Here is a 21,830-nt window from a genome sequence, read left to right as displayed (position 1 = left end):
GCACCACACACATAGTGAGTGCTCGATACTGAATAAATTAAAAAAGTACTTGATGAATATGTAACAGAAGATTTTTTTTTTAAATGTTTATTTATTTTTGAGACAGAGAGAGACAGAGCATGAACGGGAGAGGGGCAGAGAGAGAGAGGGAGACACAGAATCTGAAACAGGCTCCAGGCTCTGAGCTGTCAGCACAGAGCCCGACGTGGGGCTTGAACTCAAGAAACCGCGAGATCATGACCTGAGCCGAAGTCTGCCGCTTAACCAACTGAGCCACCCAGGCGCCCCAAGTAACAGAAGATTTTAAGTTAGTTTAAGAAATGAGTGCACTGACAATAGCCTAAATGTCCACCAATGGGGGAAGTTTAACTTACGAATTTACATTATGAATAAAATGCAGCCCCAAGCACAAGGAAGGGTAGTTATGCATCTTGACGTGTAAGGATCTCCAATAAATATTTGATAAGAGAAGAAAGCAAGTCACAAACCAACATGTACAGTGTGATCCCGTGTAGGAAAATAGGTGGCATATCCCACTATCCCTACAGTTGTCTTTTTTTTTTTTTTTTTTTTTTTTTTTTTTTTTTTTTTAACGTTTGAGAGAGAGAGAGTGCGAGCAGGGGAGGAGCAGAGAGAGACAGAGGGAAGATCCAAAGCAGGCTCCATGCTGTCACTGCAGAGCCTGATGTGGGGCTCGAACTCAAAAACCATGAGATCCTGACCTGAGCTGAAGTCAGATGCTTAACTGACTGAGTCACCCAGGTGCCCCTCCCTACTCCCCACTCTTGACTCTTATTCACCTAAGATTGCTTAAGATGCAGCACTCATGACTGGGAAAAGATGAGAAGTGGGGACTGACATGAAGGGGGATTGTCAATGTTAACTGTATGGACTTCTTGAATGACTGAGTTTTAACAGTGAACATCTGTTCATTTTAATATTTTTAATATAAAATTACAATGAAAAATTGTTTTTAAAAGCCAGTCATCTATTAATTCTTCCCAGACATGGTGGGCCCTAACACTTGAAACTTCTGAATTTTACTTTAAAATTACAGAAGAACAAACGAAAGTAAACGAATACCTCTTTAAAAGCAGCCATTTGCTTCTGGATTCGGTTTACAAATCGCCACTGTATTACAAGACTAAAAAGAAACAAAACATTTCATTTTTTTCACATGAACCAAGGAAAAAATTTAAGGTATATTTATTCCAGCTGGAAACTAACTAACTAACTAACTAACTAACTAACTAACTAAAGGCTAGGTAAGCCCAAGGCAAAAAAGTGATTATGAGGGGATAATATGGCATTGTAATAGAAAGAGAAAAAAGAACACTGAGACTCTGGTGATGAAGGAAGAAAGAGAAAGAAGATACAAAAGGTCTTCCCACAAAGAACTACAAAGTTATTTCCAGTAAAGTATTTACTAAATATAATAAAATACTTACTAACAAAATACTTACTAAATATATTCCTTTTTGTTCTTGTTGGTGACAACGATTTCTGATCCACCAATTTTCAACTCATGTTGATGTGTCTGAAATTAAGCATGATATCTTGATATGTTATTTTAGTGAAAAAAAATAAAATATACATATCATAGTTATACCAGAAACACAGTGTTTTAAATTAAATCCATTCACAAGCTAAGAAAACTTAAAATATTAGTTTTACTAAAATAAACATGGAATGAGTCAAATGTCAAAGAAAGCAGAAATTCTTGCTGAGACAGCTTTTGTTACTGGAAAATAAATTTAAAAACAGAGCACAGAAATGTGTTGAGAATATGAATTATTTAACTTCTAAACTTGAGTTATAACATTTGTTTCAAAATTTATGTACCATTTTAATTAATCAAAATTTACAAACCTGTCCAAAAAGTTCTTCATCTATGACAAACCTGAGGTCCAGTTCTGTTGGATCATTTTCAAGAATCCATCTCAGTGAATTGTAATATTCACTATCCTAGATGAGGAAATTGCATATTTAAAATTTGTACATAACAAGAAAACCCATGAACCTGGAAACAAAGTATGCTGAGGATCTGAATACTTGGACAAAAGATGAAAAGTCAGTAGGACATCTTTTCCTATACATACGTGTTATAAAAAGAATGCGGTAACTAGAGACAGAGAGCATGAGCGGAGAGGGGCAGAGAGAGGGAGGGAGAGAGAATCCCAAGCAACCTCTGCACTGTCAGCATAGAGCCCAATGCAGGGCTCAAACTCACAAACCATGAGATCATGACCTGAGCCGAAATCCAGAGTCATACGCTTAACCAACTGAGCCATCCAGGAACCTCTGAGTGATGCCCAGTTTGAAAGTTTGAAAATCTATTTCTATGTAGCAGCAGCAGAGGTACAGATTTTATTATCGAGTTGAAGCGTCAAATAAAATGGTTTTCTGATGAATACTAACTTCCATGGATACCCAGGAGCACTTAGCACCTTTCTCATATGGCCAATTGAGAGTCTAAGAAGCTATGAGCAAGTTGTTATGTATACCCGGCCCAAGTTAAAGAAAAACCTCAAATTCAATACAGAACCTCAATAAGACAACTCAAATAACCAAAATCTTATGAGTCATAAGGAATTAAACCATCCACCTTGATAAGGTATCCTAAGAAAGGAATCAAAAATGTACTTGGTACCCAAGAAGAGATCTTGGAATCCGTGTGTACACACAGTATATGAGGCTATTCAGTACAGGTAGCAAAGCTATAGTCAGGGCTTTAATCCTTAGGTTTCCATTTCTTTATAGTGGCCTAACCACAAGGACTGCCATTTTTTTTTTTTTTTAATTTTTTTTTTCAACGTTTATTTATTTTTGGGACAGAGAGAGACAGAGCATGAACGGGGGAGGGTCAGAGAGAGAGAGGGAGACACAGAATCGGAAACAGGCTCCAGGCTCTGAGCCATCAGCCCAGAGCCCGACGCGGGGCTCGAACTCACGGACCGCGAGATCGTGACCTGGCTGAAGTCGGACGCTTAACCGACTGCGCCACCCAGGCGCCCCAAGGACTGCCATTTTGAAAACATACTCCATTTATCATAAAAGATCACAATTCAAATGTTGATGCAAGAAATACATAAACTTGTTGTATATAGCACATTGAAGTAATTAGGGAGAAGTTACTGATATTGTAACATTATTTGAAATGCACCAAAAAACAAAAAAAGATGGATTGATGGACACATGGGTGAACTGATGGACAGATGTGTAATAAAATAAGCCAAGTATGGAATCTTGGCGGTGGAGCACATATGTCCACTATAAAAATTTTTTTAAATATTTATTTTGAGAGAGAGAGAGAGAGAGAGAGAGAGAGAGCTTAAGTGGGGGAGGGGAGAGAGAGGGGACAGAAGATATCAAGCAGGCTCTGAGCTGACAGCAGTGAGCCTGATGTGGGGCTCGAACTCAGGAAACATGAAATCATGACTTGAGCCGAAGTCAGATGCTCAACCAATTGAGCCACCCAGGTGCCCATGTCCACTGTAAAATTTTTAAACTTTTATTATGTGTTAGAAAATTTTCATAACAGAACGTTGGGGAAAATATGTGTTTATAATTTAGAACACGATAATCTTAATTTCATCATTAAATTCTAACTTTAAAATAACCGGTTGCTTGTTAAATCATACTTTGTCCACATTATAAGTGAAAAAGACATACCACTGATTCCATATCATGAAGTGTTATTGGTTTGTGTAGCATCATCTTGTAAAATGGGCGGATGAAAAAACCTTTCAAAAAAATCAAATATATTGAAAAATGATTACCAAATGAAAGAAATAAGATAATTTTACTTAAAAAAAAAGTTTTATGCTTAATACTAACCATCCAACAGTTTGCCATGATAAACTGCCATTCCCGCTACCCGGCCAATAAACTTGAAGTAAGAGAGGTGATCCTCATTACACAATCCAGAGTTTGGATTTATCTGCAGGGTATAATTATCCCTGTAAAGACAGCCACATTTAAATGCTCCTCTCCATACTTCATATAAAAATTTTAATATGACAAATAATTATAAATTAGCTCTCTCTTTTTGGAGTTGTTTACCTCTATTAGAACCACATTAGACCACTGGATTTAATGGTTTTAAAAATAGTCATTTCTGTCAAAGGGTGGAAACAACCCAAATGTTCATCAATAGAAGAATGGATACACAAAATGTGGTATTCCTCTCATGTAATGGGCCTCGAAAAGAAAGAAAATATGCTATGCTGTGGATGAAACTTAGACATTATGCTGATGAAATAAGTCAGTTACAAAAGGAAAAATACTGTATGATTCCACTTAAATGAAGTACCTAGAGTAGTCAAATTCACAGAAACAGAGGCAGAATGGTGACTTCCAGGGAACAAAGGAATTAGTGTTTAATGGGTACAGTTTCAGTCTGGGATGATGAGAAAGTTCAGGAGATGGATGGTGGTGACAATTGCACAAACTTGTGAATGTGCTTAATGCTGCTAAACTGCACACTTAAAATGGTTAAAATGGTAAGTCTCATGTTATGCATATTTTACCACAGTTTTTTACAGAGTTATTTCTGAAACAACATTAGTTATAGTCTCCCCTTTCTGGCACATTGTAACACACATTTCCTTGCATCATAGGACTCTTTGTTACTTTCATTTTTTTTTTTTTTTAATTATATTTTAAGGAGGGCGTGAGCAGGGGAGAGGAGGAGAGAGAGAAACGAGCAGGGGAGGGGAGCAGAGAGAGAGGGAGAATCCCAAGCAGGCTCCACATATAGTGCAGAGCCTGATGCAGGGCTCTTCTATCCCATGACCCCAGGATTATGACCTGAGCTGAAATCAAGAGTTGGATGCTCAACTGACTGAGCCACCCAGGTGATTTTTTTTTTCTGTCATTGTGAATACAGTTATTGTGAAGATACTTACGTAGCAGAATATTCAAACAACCCATAATAAGGGTTAAACATTTCCTTTGAGATCAAGAAGAACCATTCTCTGGCCACTCCTCCATAATCTAATCCCTTTTCACCATCGAACTCAATCCACAGTCTAGCCTTGAGAAAATCTGCTCTCTTGACACCCATAATTCTCCGGTAAGAGTCCTCAAGGACAGTTGCACGGCGAAGTTTCATTTCAAATTTGTTTGGAATGTCATTCTGAAAACCCAGAGAAGAGAGACTTATGCTTTAAATCAATTCAACATGATGGCAAATTTATTTCTCATGGAAATAAAATCATTGTGTTCTACCTTGTGCCCAAGACCCTTTATTAGGGAACACATGACTAGGAATATTGCCTCATATTTCCTTTATGGTATAAAAGAATTCACACATTTTTCTCTAATTACATAACAATATAGACTTTTGATTTTTATACTGGAAGAGGCAGTTACTGATAGTGGCAATAATGCTCACAATGAAGGCATTTCATGAGCAGTCGTTTCTATATTAAGTTCCAATACCATCCTGCGACCTACAGTCTCGCCAATGCCTGCTATTTGCTGCCTGCCCGTTGGTTCAGGGTTTTTCCCAACTTCCACCTTTCTTCCTTGGAGCCTCTCCTACCACACTCATTAATAGGCACTAACATTTACAGACTGTCCCAGGCATGGTTCCCAGCATTTTAATGGGTTAACTCATTTACTCCTCATAACAACACAATGAAGAAGCTATTAATATAATCTACATTTTATGGATGAAGAAACTGAAGACAGAAGTTAAGAAAGTCTTAGCTCTCAAGTCTCTGCTGTCTCATTGATTTTTTTGTATGTCCTTTTCTTATGTGACAAATGTAGATAACTATGCTTTTAGGCAGATCTTACCGTAAATTTTATAAAAAGATATATGAATATTTCACTCTTGAGTGCTTTGTGAACAATGTTCAAGTGGAAACCCATAAGAGAAAATTTTGCCACTTCAAAAAAAGGCAAGAGAGTTTATTCTAATGGAAAAAAAAATCAATTTCACTCTTAAGATGTTTAGGGAAAATGGAAAACCCTACAGAAACATAGTAATATAGGCAGTTTTTATAAGCAATATGAGCATAATATAGGCAGTTTCCTCTGCTGCTTATGCATTTAAAAATAAAGGCAATATTGGAGAAAAACACTTTTAGACTAGACACTAGGCATCTGTGCAGCCTAGCATTTACTGAGGGCCTGCTCTTGGGCAGCCGCATGCTCTGGGCCAGACCGCATGCTATGTAGCTATGGTAATGGGGATGGGAGGTAAAAAGAATAAAAATGTGGTATAAGATATGGTTCCTTCCTCAAGGAGTTTATAATCCAAGGAGTATATAATTGTGTGTGAGAAACAAATGTAAATGTTACTAATCCTGAGACTTGCAAGAGTAAGAAAATTGCTAATAATAAAGATATAAGCCATGTTTGGTGGGAACTAAAAGACTGAGCTATATTAATTGCAAGGGAGGTGATCCAGGAGGCTTTAAGAGCAAGTCCTGACTAGAGGGAGAGGGAGAGGGAGGGAAGGCCTGAGGAGCAGCAGGCCAAGGGAAGAGCACACAGGGGAGTCTCATGTATTTAACAGGGAGAGGGAGCAGAAAGGAGGGAAGGGGTTGCAGTGAGAAGAGAAGGTGAAAAGTCACCTGGGGTCGGAGTGTAGGAAGCAGGGGTGCTGACTGGGAAAACTGCTGAGCAGGGGGTTGCAAGATCAGATTGTTCTCAGAGGCTGACGGGGCCGAGTAGAGGGTGGTTTTAAAAGGAGAGACAACGGGTGCCTGGGTGGCTCAGTGGGCTAAGCATTGGATTCTTGATTTCAGCTCAGGTCATGATCTCACAGTTTGTGAGTTCAAGGCCCACAGTGGGCTCTACACTGACAGAGTGGAACCTGCTTGGGATTCCTTCTCTCCACAGCCCTCTACCTCTCCCCCACTCCAGCTTGTGTGCTCTCTTTCAAAATAAACTTAAAAAAAATTTTGGGGGGGATAAAATAAAAGGAGAGACAAGAGGCACACCAATCAGTTAAGGACCCTGAAACAGACCATGTGAGAGAGGGATGGCAATGGAAGAGACAGACGGCAGGAGGAGCAACTATCCTGTTTGGGCTGAGTAGTGGACCAGGGTGTGGATTCTGGGGTCAGGGCCTGGAGTTCAAATCCCAGCTCCATTTCACATATCTTTTCGAGGATTAATTTCCTCATCTGTAAGTTGGGACAATAATAATAGTCATCCCATGGAGCTGTTTCAGAACTTAATGGGATAATGCATTTCATGTGCTTAGTTGGTATCTGGCACGTGGTGAGCTCAATAATGATTAGCCACCCTTGTTCCTAACTAATGAGATGGTAAGAGGAAAAGGTTAAAGACAACTCAGGGCTTTGTAGCGATAGTTTTTAAACATTTTTGTTTTGTGTTCTGCTCTTTTGCTGTAACGTGTCTGATACGAATTTTATTTTTTAAATCCTACTAGGGACTTTTTGATAAACTAAGGATGCAGGTTCTTAGACTCTTCCTCATGCTCTCGAGTCTCTCCTTCTGGAATAACTCCATGTTTCTTAACCTTTCTTTCATGTTTTTATCTCTTTATATGCCTTTGTTGCATTCTGGGTAACTTTCTCTCTTAATCACCAATATATGTAATTTTGATCAAGCACATGGACTGTGGAGCTAGACCACTTGTCTGGTTTTGCCACTAATTACCATGGGACTTGATCACATTACCAAATCTCTCTGTGCCTCAGTTTAGTCACCTACAAAATGTGTTAATAACAGTCCCTTCCTTATACAGTTAGTATAGATTTTACATGAATACATGTAAATTGCTAAGAAGAATGTCTGATATGCAGTGAGAGCCTAATAAGTATTACTGCTTTCATTGTGGTTTCTGTGTTCTGTGACCTGTATATGAAGGCTTTGTTCCATATCTCCTGCTGCCTGGAAGACATCAACAGTTAGATACTGTAATATATTTGAAAGAGTTCAGAGTGGCAAGTGGAGAAGCTAGAGCTTCTATTCTATCAGCACATTTTCATTAAGAGTGAAAATATTTACCAGACCAATAGATCAACAGTCTTAATATCCCAAAGAATTTTAAGAAGTAGAAGACAAATTTCCAGAGGAATTTTTACAGAGTCAGTATTGAAGATGAGTTTAAAAAGTTGCTGATGTTTTAGGCTTTAATTAAGACACAAAATATTTTCACTAAACAACTATTATATTTCATTCTTTGTTAAGTTTTGGATGAAAAAATCTGTGGTAGCAGACCCACCATCTTGAATCTTTGGAAAAGCAGGCTTCGGGCTTAGAACGCAAGAAAGTGTAACCCAATATAGCCACCTAGTGGCAGTATTCCTAAACTGCAGGGAAAGGGGAAAAGTATGAGCAAATTAGAAAGGCATTACAAAACGGTCATCACCAACAGAAATGAAATAGATGGGCAGATGATGAGTTTAGCTCCAAATATTAAATTTGTAGTGATGGAAAAAAAAGTATACTGAACACATCTGATAAGCAGAAGGAGACCAGCAACAAGAGCACTGTTTCAATCACAGTTGTATTTTCAAATTTTGAAGAGGTAGGTTGTATTTGAAGTTGTAGGGAATGAGTAACTGTCATTGGAAAACAACAGTCCAAGCAGAAAAGGAATCTAGAGAGCCCTCCTACACAATCAGAGACCAGGCTGGGGGATCATCTCCTGAACTGCTCTTGCTCAGATTGAATCCCAAGCTCCACAAACCCCACTAGGAAACCAGGTTAGAGCTCTTTAAGAGCAAACTTTAATACTATTGTTCTATATTACAAGATATCTTGAAAAATAAGGAAACACAATATAATTGTGGTCTCTAATGATATGTAACATTGAGTAGTCAAGAAAAAGCAAGCTTTCCACATAAGAAACTATTCAAAGTTGTTAAAATAGAGAATAAATTCTCTATTTTTACCTTTAAAAGTGCATGTCCCACACTTTCAGTGTACAGAACAATCATTCCCAAGAACTCAATATAAATATAACTAACCTGCTTCTTCAACTTTCTTCGGAAGAACTCATACTTTCTTTTGTAATCCCTGGAGTAGGGCACTGCCTTGAGTTGAAAATTTTGGAAAAATAAAAAAGGTTTAGGTTGTTTTTATTCTGGAACAATTTTAAAAGTTCCCCTCTGGATATTTTATGAACATAAGTTAAAGGCATTAAAAGAGAATATTTGGAAAGAAAAAGTTTAATTTGCAGAAAAACAAATACAAAACTTTAAAAATTTTAATTTCTCTGTTTAAGATTAAATTGTATTCAGCAATTCCCACGGCTGTAATTTTCATCATGCAATATTCTTGAAATGCAAAAAGCCAGAAACAGGAAATTTCTTCCAAGTAGAGAAATATTAGAAATGAAAATTTCCATTTCTAAAGAGACCTTCAAAGTGATTTCTCCATTAAGGGAACAATTTGAAAAATGTACTTTTTCCTTGAACTCTGAGGAGTTGCCTTTTTTACCCATTATTTAAAAAGACTAAACATGGAGACTAAAGAGTAGTCTGAAAGAACAGGATATTCAATTTCACTTGTTTTTGTGAACTAGAAAATAATGAAGATCTCAAAACTAAAAATGGAATAAGTAGCTATATAAAAGAAGAAAATGACTCTCTTATCATTAAACTGACTGAAGAGCAGTATAAACATCATACACAATAATATTTATACTTAAATGTAAGTATTTTACATGCCAGTATTTACAGTAATTTCTACCAAAAAGTTCAAGACATGCCTTTGGAGTTGATAGGGTGCTGTCTACTTTCTCCCCTGGCACATTCTTGGCTCCTCTCTGATCTGCTGAGGATTGCCAACATTCTCCTTCAGGCAGTGGCAAGTACCAGCCTGAGGACAGGGGCCCACTGCCTTGGCATTTGACTACCTGGCTCACTAGTCTCCTAAGTGTATTGCAAGGGTAAGGACAATGAGTTTATACCTCTTTTCAAACCACTGAGACCTGGAGTGGGGGGTGGTGGGAAAGGACAGAATTGCAGACGTGCTTTCCTCTCAGAGTCTATAGGATCATGTCCTTGACCATTCACCCTTGAAAAGACAGGTGAGAGGACAATCCCATCAGAGCATACCCATACAAAGAGACTTACTGGTCCAGTTATTGCTACATTCTGCAACCGGGGATCTTCCCATTGTGTTCTTTTTATATCTGAAGAAGGTGAGAAAAAACATGTCGTTTATTATCTTGTGCAACATTCAATACTACAAAAAATAATGTAATAAAAAATCATATTGCACATACTGTGATTTATATAGAAGATTCTTCCATCTGTATGAGTTCTTTCTTCCCATCCTGGCTATAATGAAGAATGTATTTCAATTATTTTAGAAAAGGGTTTTAGATGTATGGGCAAAAAAACAGCATTGGTTACACAGTTAATTTCCATATTCCATTCTTCATAGAAGGCATCAACACTTTAAAATAACATTACTTATAGTTGTGAAAGAACTACTGTATTCCAAAATATGAAACGCTGGAGACAGCCAAGTTAGATGGCTAGCAGTTCTACAAACTTACAGGTAAAGGCCCCAGGTCATTGGAAGAATCAAGTGATGTCTTTCCTCTCAGATGAGCTGGAATTTTCAGTCTTGGATCTTCCTTTTTTTGTAGAGTAAATAAAGAAAACAACACACACACACAATTTTTAAAATCAAGGAAGTCAATCTGTTAATATGTTTTCTAATGCCAATTGATATTTAAGATATTCTCTTTTAAAAGTCTACTTTTATTTCATTTGCTGCATCTGTGAAATGATAGTTTAGCCTATCATTACAAAGCTGTAATCAAGACAGCATGGTATTGGCACAAAAACAGACACATAGACCAATGGAATAGAATAGAGACTCCAGAACTGGACCCACAAACGTATGGCCAACTCATCTTTGACAAAGCAGGAAAGAATATCCAATGGAAAAAGGACACTCTCTTTAACAAATGGTGCTGGGAGAACTGGACAGCAACATGCAGAAGATTGAAACTAGACCACTTTCTTATACCATTCACAAAAATAAACTCAAAATGGATGAAGGACCTGAATGTGAGACAGGAAACCACAAAAACCCTAGAGGAGAAAGCAGGAAAAAACCTCTCTGACCTCAGCCGCAGCAATCTTTTACTTGACACATCTCCAAAGGCAAGGGAATTAAAAGCAAAAATGAGCTTTTGGGACCTCATCAAGATAAAAAGCTTCTGCACTGCAAAGGAAACAATCAACAAAACAAAAGGCAACCAACGGAATAGGAAAAGATATTTGCAAATGACATATCAGACAAAGGGCTAGTATCCAAAATCTATAAAGAACTCACCAAACTCCACACCCAAAAAACAAATAATCCAGTGAAGAAATGGGCAGAAGACATGAATAGACACTTTTTTAAAGAAGACATCCAGATGGCCAACAGGCACGTGAAAAGATGCTCAACGTTGCTCCTTATCAGGGAAATACACATCAAAACCACACTGAGATATCACCTCATGCCAGTCAGAGTGGCTAACATTAACAGCTCAGGAAAAACAGATGTTGGCGAGGATGTGGAGAAATGGCAATCCTCTTGCACTGTTGGTGGGAATGCAAACTGGTGCAGCCAATCTGGAAATCAGTGTGGCGGTTCCTCAAAAAAATTAAAAATAGATCTACCCTATGACCCAGCAATACACTGCTAGGAATTTACCCAAGGGATACAGGAGCGCTGATGCATAGGGGCACTTGTACCCCAATGTTTATAGTAGCACTTTCAACAATAGCCAAATTATGGAAAGAGCCTAAATGTCCATCAACTGATGAATGGATAAAGAAGATGTGGTTTGTATATACAATGGAATACTACTTAGCAATGAGAAAGAATGAAATATGGCCTTTTGTAGCAACGTGGATGGAACTGGAGAGTATCACGCTAAGTGAAATAAGACAGGCAGAGAAAGACAGATACTACATGCTTTCACTCATATGTGGATCCTGAGAAACTCAACAGAAGACCAGGGGGGAGGAGAAGGGGTAAAAAAAAGTTACAGAGAGGGAAGGAGGCAAACCATAAGAGACCCTTAAATACCGAGAACAATCTGAGGGTTGATGGGGGGTGGGGGAGAGGGGAAAGTGGGTGATGGGCATTGAGGAAGGCATCTTTTGGGATGAGCACTGGGTGTTGTATGGAAACCAATTTGACAATAAATTATATTTAAAAAAATTAAAAAGTAAAAAGAAAGAAAGAAAGAAAGAAAGAAAGAAAGAAAGAAAGAAAGAAAGAAAAAGAAAGAAAGAAAACCTATCATTCCCAGGCTACAATATTCAGTTCTCAGATCTCAGAGTAGGATCAGTGTTAAAGCTTCACCTCCATTACAGAAACCATCCAAAGTACTTTGCCCTACTCTTTAGGGATTGTGTCACTACATAGGGCTCTTCTCTAAATAATAAATGCTGAATAAAGAGGCATTAAACTAGACCACGTGTTATTTCTGAGGCCCTGAGCATGCTTTTTGGCACCTGTCAGTGTTAATTTATTAATATTTTTTTAAAGCTAGGAAGGTAAGCTCAAAAAGGTTATTAAAGTCAATTCAAATTGCTGAAAAAAGAACAAAATTCAATTTGTTTGGGTTAATTTATATACATTATTGTTTTAATATGATTTTATTACATAATTTATTAAAATATTTTAGTTTCATTAAGGTACTTGGGTCTTTTAAGTAAATTAACCAAAATCTAGTCATCTGTTCCTGATTTTCTGTAAGTTTCCTATTAGTGGTGAACCAACTGCAATAAAACTTTAAGGCTTATCTTCAAATAAAACTACTATTCTACCTAGCCTCCCCAAGGTTTTCTGGGAATTAAGTGAGATATGGGTTCAAAAGTACTTTGGAACTACAAAGCAACATATAAAGGTAAAGGATTACTACTAAATATCTTCCTAAGGTTTAGTGTCTAGTGAATTAAAAACAAAACAGGAAGTAAGTGTGTTTCCATGACAATCCCTAAAAATATTAAAAATGGGCATAAATATATCTTGAGTAGAAATAATACTGTTAAGAATTCAGCATATCTTAAAATGAACAGTAGGAAATGTAGGTTATATTAATGTACCCCAAAGGTTATGGAGAACTGTACATGAGAGTTAAGACTGTTGTTCTAAATTCAAACCGGAGAGTATTAAAGTTACCCAGGTAGTGGTTTTCGTGTTGTGGTCGATAAAGAAAGGCCTCCCATTTGGTGCATGCCGGACTTCCCAGCCTTTAGGAAGGAATCCTTGCTCCATTTCAGCTGGCTGGGTCACCTGCTGTGCTGAATCACTCGGGAGGACCTGTGGTTGAGGGCGTGTGGCACCCTGGCCGGGCTGCAGCTGACCTGTCTCCACGGCGGCCTAGCACATTAATTAAGTCATGTTGTCATGTTTTCCAGAGAACACACAAATAGCTGCGGTTAAAAGGGAACAACCTGCAAACATAGATCTAAACATTACAGACTCACTTTCTTCCTAAAATGTTTTGTCAAACTTTGTTTTCAAAATAACTTTTATAATTTCTCAGCTAATTCTTGAGCGGTAAGATGGTGGTCACAGTCCAAGTCTGTACTGAGGAAGCTAGGTCAGAGGGATGTGACCCAACTGCAAGGGAAGCCACGGTGCCAGTTAGAGGAGGTTGTCTCCGCTTGCCCAAAAAACGCACAAAGTGGGGGATTCCCCATATGTAGAAGTGGCTTTGAATTCTGGGCACAGAAAATGAATGGCAAATATCCACTGTAGAAATGGATAACGGAAAAGTAACATATTCATATGATGAAATACTAGGCAGCTGTTAAACACACTGGATCGATATGTAAAACAGCAGGGATAGGATTTTAAAATAATGTTGCACAAAAAAAAGATTTAGAGTTATGTAATAGGACATCTTGGCAAAATTTGAAGCACAGGAACATAAGCACTACTTTGCACTGGTTAGTTCTCTATGTAAGTGTGCGGAAGAGACTGGAAGAACTGTGTGAGGACAAGGCAAGAAGATGGAAGTCTGCAGCCCAGAGGTGGGCCCTCACCAGGACCCATCATGCTGCACTCTCAGCTCAGCCTCCCAGCCTCCCAGCCTCCCAGCCTCCCAGCCTCCAGAACTACGAGAAAGAAATTTCTGTTTGTTTAAGCCAAAATAAATAAAGACTGGAAGAATACCCAACAGACATAATATGGTGTTCCCTCTGGGTAGTGGGACCAAGTGTTTGGCTAAAATGAATTTAGTTTTTTATCTGTAAGATTTTATTTTAAGAATTAAAATGTCTAGAAACAAATATGCTAATTTGTTAATGCTGGTAAATTCTGGGTGTTAAGAAGATGGGTGTTTGCCCGATTATTCTCTGTACTTTTCAGTGTTAAAAAATTTCTCAGTAAGAGAAATGGTGATAAGATAAAATAAACTTTAAAAAAAGATAAAATAAACTTTTTTCTAAACACTTACAAGGAAATATCACCAAAGGCATTCACTGTTGCCAGGACAAAGTGTCGTCGTCACAAATTTCTTGAACAGGTCCTAATCATCACTAAGATTATCTTTTAGCAAAATAATGATCTTTAAGCATTCAAATAACAAAATGACCCAATCAACCAAAATAATTTTGATCATCAATCTGTCCTTTTATTCCCAGTTGGACTTGTTTTACATGATAACGAGTGGTAACCACGTATACTGGAGCTCTGTAGGAAATGGTAGCCAATGCCGGCAAACAATTAGAAGATGCTAGCAGCATCCAGTATATACTACAAAGTGATGTAACAGCTTCCATAGGAATGTGATGGCTTAAATTATGTAAGAAGGCAAGTTAACAGATAGATTGCAGGGTACCTGTGCAGTGGGCTTTGTCCAGGTAGTAGTTCTGGAATTGTGATCTACATAATATGATCTTCCTCTTTCATCTTGTTTTTCTTCCCAACCTGGTGGTAATCCAGATGAAGTAGGCAAAAGCTAAAGTGAAGAAGAATAGGAAAACTGAATATTAATTAAAAAGCAATTCTTTTAAAAGGACCACATCCTTTTCTCACTGCTATCTCTCTTTAAAATGAAGTGAGTTTTAAATTATATTTTAAGGTGTATGAAATGAAGTATACAACATTTTACTTAAAAAAAAAAAAAGAACAGACCACGATGATGAGAGTGATCCCAACATCAATAAACCATGACAGTTGTGATAACCACACACTAAATGCGTTAACACAGATCCTGTCATTTAACCTCCATACAAATCTCAATGAGATAATTGCTATTAGTAGCCCATTTTTATTTACAAGGAAATTGAAGCTTAGAAAATTGGGGTAATTTCCTAACAGATACATTGTTAATATGTAGCTGCGATCTGAACTAGGCAGTCTAACTACAGAATTTATCACCCATGTGTGCTGAGTCAAAATTACCCTGGCCTTCTTTCTGTAAGGGCTGGGGAGTGGCTACTTATGAGTTTATTACTAATGAACAAAGAGATCTGATCATTTCCAGATTTACTTAAAATAGTCCAAATTTGGTCTTCCTTTTTGGATTCATCAAGGTTTGGCCTGGTTTCCCAATGTGTCTTATACATAAAAACTACCATCATTGGTCTGTTCACCAGATACACTCTCCCCAGACACACGGGAGCTAGATATATGTTGCTCACAGTTATGATGAGCTGTTAAGTCTACAAAATAATGGAATTTAAAGTTGCCCAGTTTTACAAAGGTCCAATAGTGGTGGGTAGGTAAATGAAATGTATTAGATACATGTACACAATAGAATATCATGAACTACTGAGATATTCAACCACAGCATGTTTAAATCTCAGGAACACCATATTAAGTGAAAGAGGCCAGACATCAAACTACAATACTGTATGATTCCACTTATACGAAATTTCTAGAAAAGGCAAAAATGTAGCTACAGAAAGCAGATGAGTGGTTACCTGGGCTGGGAGCGGGTGCTGGGACCGAGGGAACTTTTTGGGGTGATGAAAGGTTCTTAAACTTGATAGTGGTGATGTTCATACAACTGTAGAAATTTACTAAAATTCCTTAATTTGCACACTTAAAAGTGAGGGGATTTTATGGTATGCAGATTATACCTCAAGAAAACTGTTAAAAAAACCTAATCGATATATTGAGAAGAAAAAGGTATGGAAATTGCTTTTCTAGTACAAATAAAAACAGAACTACATGTAAGTACAGAAGAATATAAATCACCTCTAGATTCTGTCACTCATTTGATGCACTAAAATTGTTTCTAGGATGAATGCCTGTCAGTCAATTAGAAATGCAACATTTCCCTTGTATGAGGACATTACAAAGCACAGAGAGAGAAATACCATGGATCTCCGCTTAAGCAGGCTCCAGTCTAATGGAGAAAGCCAGGCAAATGGCAATAGTGAGAGTGAGGCTGGTGAGGTCAGTCTTTCTGTGACATCCACTCTCTTGTAGAGAGAGTGGCCACTGACTGGGCCTATTGCACAGGTGTGCGCACCCCCCGCCCGCCGCTCTTCCTCAGCACAGGATTATGTCTCTCTATTCGTGCAGGGCCACCTTTTTAGATGGATGAACCACTCTTGGCTCAAGGAATTTTGAGCCTCTGCAACCCTATGCTGGAATTTCCATAAAAGCAAAAACAAACCTCACTTTTCAAAATTAATGTGTAGACTGCCATTCAAAATTACAAATGGTGAAAAAAGGTGAGGAGACATTCTAAGTGGGGAAATGGAATGCATAAGACACAGAGGAGGAAGAGGATCAGGAAAGGGGGCCGCCTGTTTTGAAGAAAAAGCAGGGACGGGGTGAAGGCAGCAGGAGGTTCCTGTCGGTGGATGAGGAGGAGGGTAGGCTGAGGGGGCTGGGAGCCTGGGCATTTTCATTTGGTTTCAAACACAAGCAGGGGCTGTGTAAAGGGGAGATAAACTCAAAAGTATTGAGAGTTGAGTCAGGAAAGGGATGGGGTGGGGAGGCCAAAGGGAAGTCAACGTTCAAGGCATGAGGCTGTTAAGGTCTGATCCCGGGTCAAGGCCACGGCTGGGAACCCTACTGAGAAGGAGGCAGGGGCCTCAGTAGATGTGGACACGAGTGTGAAAGAAAAGGAGAGCAAAGGGCTGATGAACTCCACCCAACCCGGCCACGGAGCTTGCCGATACCAGTGCAGACCTGTCCACGTGACTGAGCCCCAATGTGATGCTTCATGTATGGGGAAGACACCGCTGCTGGGTGGCAGGGGCCAGTGCACAGAGTAGCGGCAGCTGGACACCACAATCTCGAATTGAATGCTGCCTGCAGACCACCTCCAGCCAGCACAGCGCCACAGCCCGGATATCACCCACGGTCACCAGTGCAGACACTTTGCTTTCTTACTGTGGGAGACAGAGTTCTCCGGTTTTGTCTCTAAAAGGTCTACCTCCCCCAGTTCCCCTCCCCTGAACCTTATCTCCAAGAACCTAGATTCTGTGCTGGATTGGTTCATTACTAGGCAGTCAAATGTTCATATTCAATGTCCAAAAAAAAAAAAGTTCTTGAGTTTCTTATTTTTATTGACAATGAGGGGAGAGGATAAAACTCACCACAGGAAGTGTAGGCTGCTCCTCAAAAGTATAGGCTTGTAAGCTGCCTCTTCTGCTGGAATGATTCTTATAAAAAAGAAGAAGGAGTGACAATAGCTTTAGGTTTGTGATTTGTCTCTGAATGGCAGGTAAAGTATGGGGGTGGGCATGAGGGGGCAGAAGGAAGAGTGACCGTAGAGACTCTGTGTGAAAGCACTCAGCACTCGATACCACCCATGTGCCAATACCTTCCACCTTCCGGCTCCCTCTTCTGCCCTTGGTCCTAAACTGCCTCCTGGACACATTCTCTTGAATGTCTAACAGATACCCCTCACTGTGCCCCAAACTGGATTTGGTTTTCCCCTGTCCACACCCACTGAAACCTGTTCCTTGGTGGGTATTCCTTGTTTCGGGGGCAGCACTTGAGTCCAGCTCATGGCAGATGTCAGTCAGTCAGCTGACTCCCCTCTGGTCCCTTACAGCCAGGTCAGCCACCAGATCTTAATTCGTTCTGTTTCTTTACTAGCTCCCAAATATATTCTCCTTGCACTTTTAGCTTAAGTATTTTTTTTTTTAATTTCAAGTTTTCATCATTTGTCGCCTTGACTATTACTGCAGCAACATCCTAACAGACTTCCCTGCTTCCAGTCTTATTTCCCTAAACATGCCCTCCATACTGTGTGCTGTAGCCAGAGAGCCTTCTACAGGGCAGATCGGGTCACATCCTTCTCTAGCTCAGAGCCCTTCAGTGACTTCTCACGGTCATTAGGGTGAAATCCATAGCACAGAACACAGCTTCCTGACCTAGCTCTTCCTGAGAGTGTCAGCACTTCCCACCTCAACACCCACCTTCTGGACATTCTAGATTACCTGCTTCCCAGAAATCCCTTACTCTTTCTTTCCCTGTGCTCTTATATGCATGCTGTTGTTACTATCTGAATTGTTTGATATTATTAAATAATAAAAAAAAATTATAATAGACATATAAATTAAGTCAAAATATCCACTGTAGTAGTGTTCACAATAACACAGAATTGTAAATAACCTAAAGTCTATCAATAGGAGACTGGTGAAGTATATTAAAGGTTACTTGCACAATGGAATGATGTTTGATAATTCTATTAGTTTTAAATTTTTAAACATATATAAACTTTTTTTGAGAGAGAGACAGCAGGGGAGGAGCAGAGAGAGAGGAGGAGACAGAATCCCAAGCAGGCTCCATACTGTGAGTGCAGATCTTGATGCAGGGCTTGAACTCACAAACCATGAGATCATGACCTGAGCTGAAATTCAAGAGTCAGCCGCTTAACCGATTGAGCCACCCAGGTGCCCCACATCTTTGTTAGTTTTAAAAGGAGTACATCTACATGTACTGAAATGGTCCAATGTCTATAATATAACAAGTGAAAAAGATAATCTCAGGTTAAAAAAATGATATACAAATATATGTGTGTGCACATATGTTTATAAACGTATAGAAAATGTTTAGCACACTATATGCCAAACCATTAATAGTGATTGAGGGAGCATATGCTAGAGGTGAGATGGAAGGTTGAATTTTAATTTTATATACTTCAATACTGTTTGAATTTTTAACTGTGGCCACAGAATACTTTAAAATAATAATTATGATTATTTTTTAATTTTTTAAATGTTTATTTATTTTTGGGGGGGAGGGGCAGAGAGAGAGGGAGACACAGAATCTGAGGCAGGCTCCAGGCTCTGAACTGTCAGCACAGAGTCTGATGCGGGGCTTGAACCCATGAATCAGGAGATCATGACCGGAGCCAAATTTGGACATTTTACTGAGCCACCCAGGTAGTAAATTATTTAAAATAATAAATTATTTTTTAAATTAATATGCACATGGCATGAAATTAAAAAGGTACACAAAACATGTGTCCTGCTCATTCTGTTCCTCTCTTCAGAGATGAGCAATGTTAGCAGTTTCCTGTTTAATCTTCAAGAAATATGATGCACCTATTTATTTTGTCAAGTAGAAAATTTACAGAAATGGTAGAGTATCAAACACACTGCTCTGTACCTTCCTGTTTATCACTGACCAATACATCTTAGGGATTGTTCTATACAACATGTACATTCAAAGCCACTTCATTCTTTTCATGGCTGCATAGTATTTCATTGCATGAATGCCATGTGTTACTTTTGTAAACTAACAAAATAATAGGAGGAAAGGGAATAGGAGCTTCTGTGATCTATCACCAGCAAATCAATATCCTTTATGTCTTGACTGTTCCCACTCCCCTGATGAAAAAATAAAATGAAATGAGCAGAAGAGAGAATAGTCAGGTGGAAGAGAAGAGGGAAAGGGAGCAGAAAGGTAGATCTGCTCTTGGATATTCACATAGGTATTTATACAAAACTATCTACCCTGAAGCTTCTTGAAGAAGGTGCAAACATAGAAGTCAGCAAACTTTTTCTGGTATGGTCCAGATAGTTAATCTTTTTTTGTGGACCATACAGTCTCTGTTACAACTCCTCAGTTCTGTCAGTGTAATGTGAAAGCAGCCACAGGCAATACTTAAACCAACAGGCCTAGCTGTGTGCCAATACTTTAACCAGCATACAGTGCCTTGAATATAGTAGCCCTCAATAAATATTTACTGATTGAATGAAGAGTGGGGGACTGCCAACTGGAAATGACCATAGATCCTCAGAGAATAATCTCTTTCTTCCACTGGAAGGTCTCCTTTGATGATGCACCTGAGAGAACTGGACACATAGATTTCATCATGGCGGTACCTGTTGGAATACGTGCGTCTGAACTCCATTTCAGCAATTTTGATAGTGGTTGCTGGAGGGAGAATGCCATCTATCCCCCTGTTTAGTCAAAGTACCTTGGCTCTTAGTCAAACATGTGTGCCAGTGATAGATGTGGTATAATTGAGAAGAAGAAAAGTAGTCCCTGACATGCAGGACTTGGCCTGTCACTCATCAGTAGGGTCAAGACAAAATCAAGACCACTTTGTAATCATGCCTGGACACAGACAAAATGTGAACACTGTCCAAGCCACAAAATACCAAATCTCTCTCTCTCTCTCTCTGACAAATATGAGAGACCGCTGCTTTTTACCAATTATAGCTTTAGCCTCACTATACACAAGATGTGAGATACCCAATCACAGAATCACTCTTGCTTCCTGACAGCATTCAACACAGAGCAAAGTCTTGCTTCCTTAAGCCCTCCTCAAAATCACCTAACATGAACCCAAATCCTTCAAGTCTTTTCTAATGTTCTCTTACGGGGACACTCATGGTGTGTGTTCTCCTTGCTGAAATGAGTAATAAACCCAAACTGTTAATTACAAGTGTGTTCCTGGGAGTCTCTGGCTGGAAGGGACTAGTTTATGTAATGGACATTTAGACTCCAATGACTATTTGGATTATCCATGACTCTGCTCCATACTATTAGTGGAGATATTTGAAACATGACCATACTATAAAGTCCGAAAGTCCCTAACATGTTATTACATGCCATTTAAGACAACATTTTTTTCTTATCACAAAAAAAACATTTTGTAGCTATGTGAGGTGATGGATGCTACCTAGATTTAGTGTGGTAATAATTTAGCTATAATATACATGTATATCAAATCATTATGTTGCATACCTTAAACCAATAAAATGTCGTCTGTCAATTACGTCTCAATAAAACCAGGGATAAAACACAAAATTTCACGTAAATGTTAGATACTGAACTGAATAACACATATTTTATAAAATCCTGAAGCTACAACAAAATCTAAGAGCATCTTACTGAGCTGGATACTGGCTGTCCGGTGGCTGAATTTCTACACATAGTGAGTCTGGCATTCAATTCTTCTGCAAGATGAGTTTGAACATCCAAGTTATTTGATGCCGGAGGTGATGGGAAGGCCCGATTGCTATCCATGGTGGCTTCATCTTCTCTTATAATTTCCCAGTTCTAAAATAAACAGAATCATCTTAATCCACACATACTTTGATCTATTGCTTTAACATGTGTCTATCGATAAGAACAAGAAAATCATTTCTACCTCGGAAGACTCTCGATTATCAACACTTTCTGTCTCCTCAGATATTTGCCGCCTTGTGGTAAATGCACGTTGTGCTTGCAGTTGAATATTACCATTCTCAGCATCCGTTAGGCTGTCCCTGTATTAGAGATATACAAGCCATTATCCATGTCTGAAGACAGTTAAGATGATAGTCACAGATGCTGTGACCATTTAAAAAAAATACCTTATATCAGAATTCACTATTTGGGTCAAAGGCTATTTCAACATGCACAGATAGGTCATGGGCACATTGGTATTTTCAGAGTACCTTATGGAATTAAGG

General features: G+C 38.7%; 1 protein-coding gene across 5 annotated transcripts in view; it reads right to left on the bottom strand.

The window, feature by feature from the left end:
• The window catches only part of NEDD4 (NEDD4 E3 ubiquitin protein ligase), a 137,715-nt gene that overhangs the window by 8,987 nt on the left and 106,898 nt on the right, over positions 1 to 21,830 (bottom strand). For all 5 annotated transcript variants that reach the window (XM_045449657.1, XM_045449658.1, XM_045449659.1 and 2 more), the window contains 15 exons: positions 21,527 to 21,644; positions 21,268 to 21,435; positions 17,511 to 17,576; positions 14,792 to 14,911; positions 13,126 to 13,326; positions 10,493 to 10,573; positions 10,217 to 10,271; positions 10,065 to 10,123; positions 8,955 to 9,020; positions 4,908 to 5,137; positions 3,838 to 3,959; positions 3,673 to 3,743; positions 1,870 to 1,965; positions 1,464 to 1,537; positions 1,084 to 1,144 (listed from right to left, as the gene is read on the bottom strand). In XM_045449657.1, coding sequence (XP_045305613.1) covers positions 1,084 to 1,144; positions 1,464 to 1,537; positions 1,870 to 1,965; positions 3,673 to 3,743; positions 3,838 to 3,959; positions 4,908 to 5,137; positions 8,955 to 9,020; positions 10,065 to 10,123; positions 10,217 to 10,271; positions 10,493 to 10,573; positions 13,126 to 13,326; positions 14,792 to 14,911; positions 17,511 to 17,576; positions 21,268 to 21,435; positions 21,527 to 21,644 — 1,588 coding nt within the window. The remainder of the gene's footprint in view (positions 1 to 1,083; positions 1,145 to 1,463; positions 1,538 to 1,869; positions 1,966 to 3,672; positions 3,744 to 3,837; positions 3,960 to 4,907; positions 5,138 to 8,954; positions 9,021 to 10,064; positions 10,124 to 10,216; positions 10,272 to 10,492; positions 10,574 to 13,125; positions 13,327 to 14,791; positions 14,912 to 17,510; positions 17,577 to 21,267; positions 21,436 to 21,526; positions 21,645 to 21,830) is intronic.

Source organism: Leopardus geoffroyi, chromosome B3 (genome assembly GCF_018350155.1).
Source record: "Leopardus geoffroyi isolate Oge1 chromosome B3, O.geoffroyi_Oge1_pat1.0, whole genome shotgun sequence".
Lineage (NCBI taxonomy): Eukaryota > Metazoa > Chordata > Mammalia > Carnivora > Felidae > Leopardus > Leopardus geoffroyi.
The sequence above is the reverse complement of the archived record's forward strand: the minus strand, read 5'-3'. Positions and strand labels throughout refer to the sequence as shown.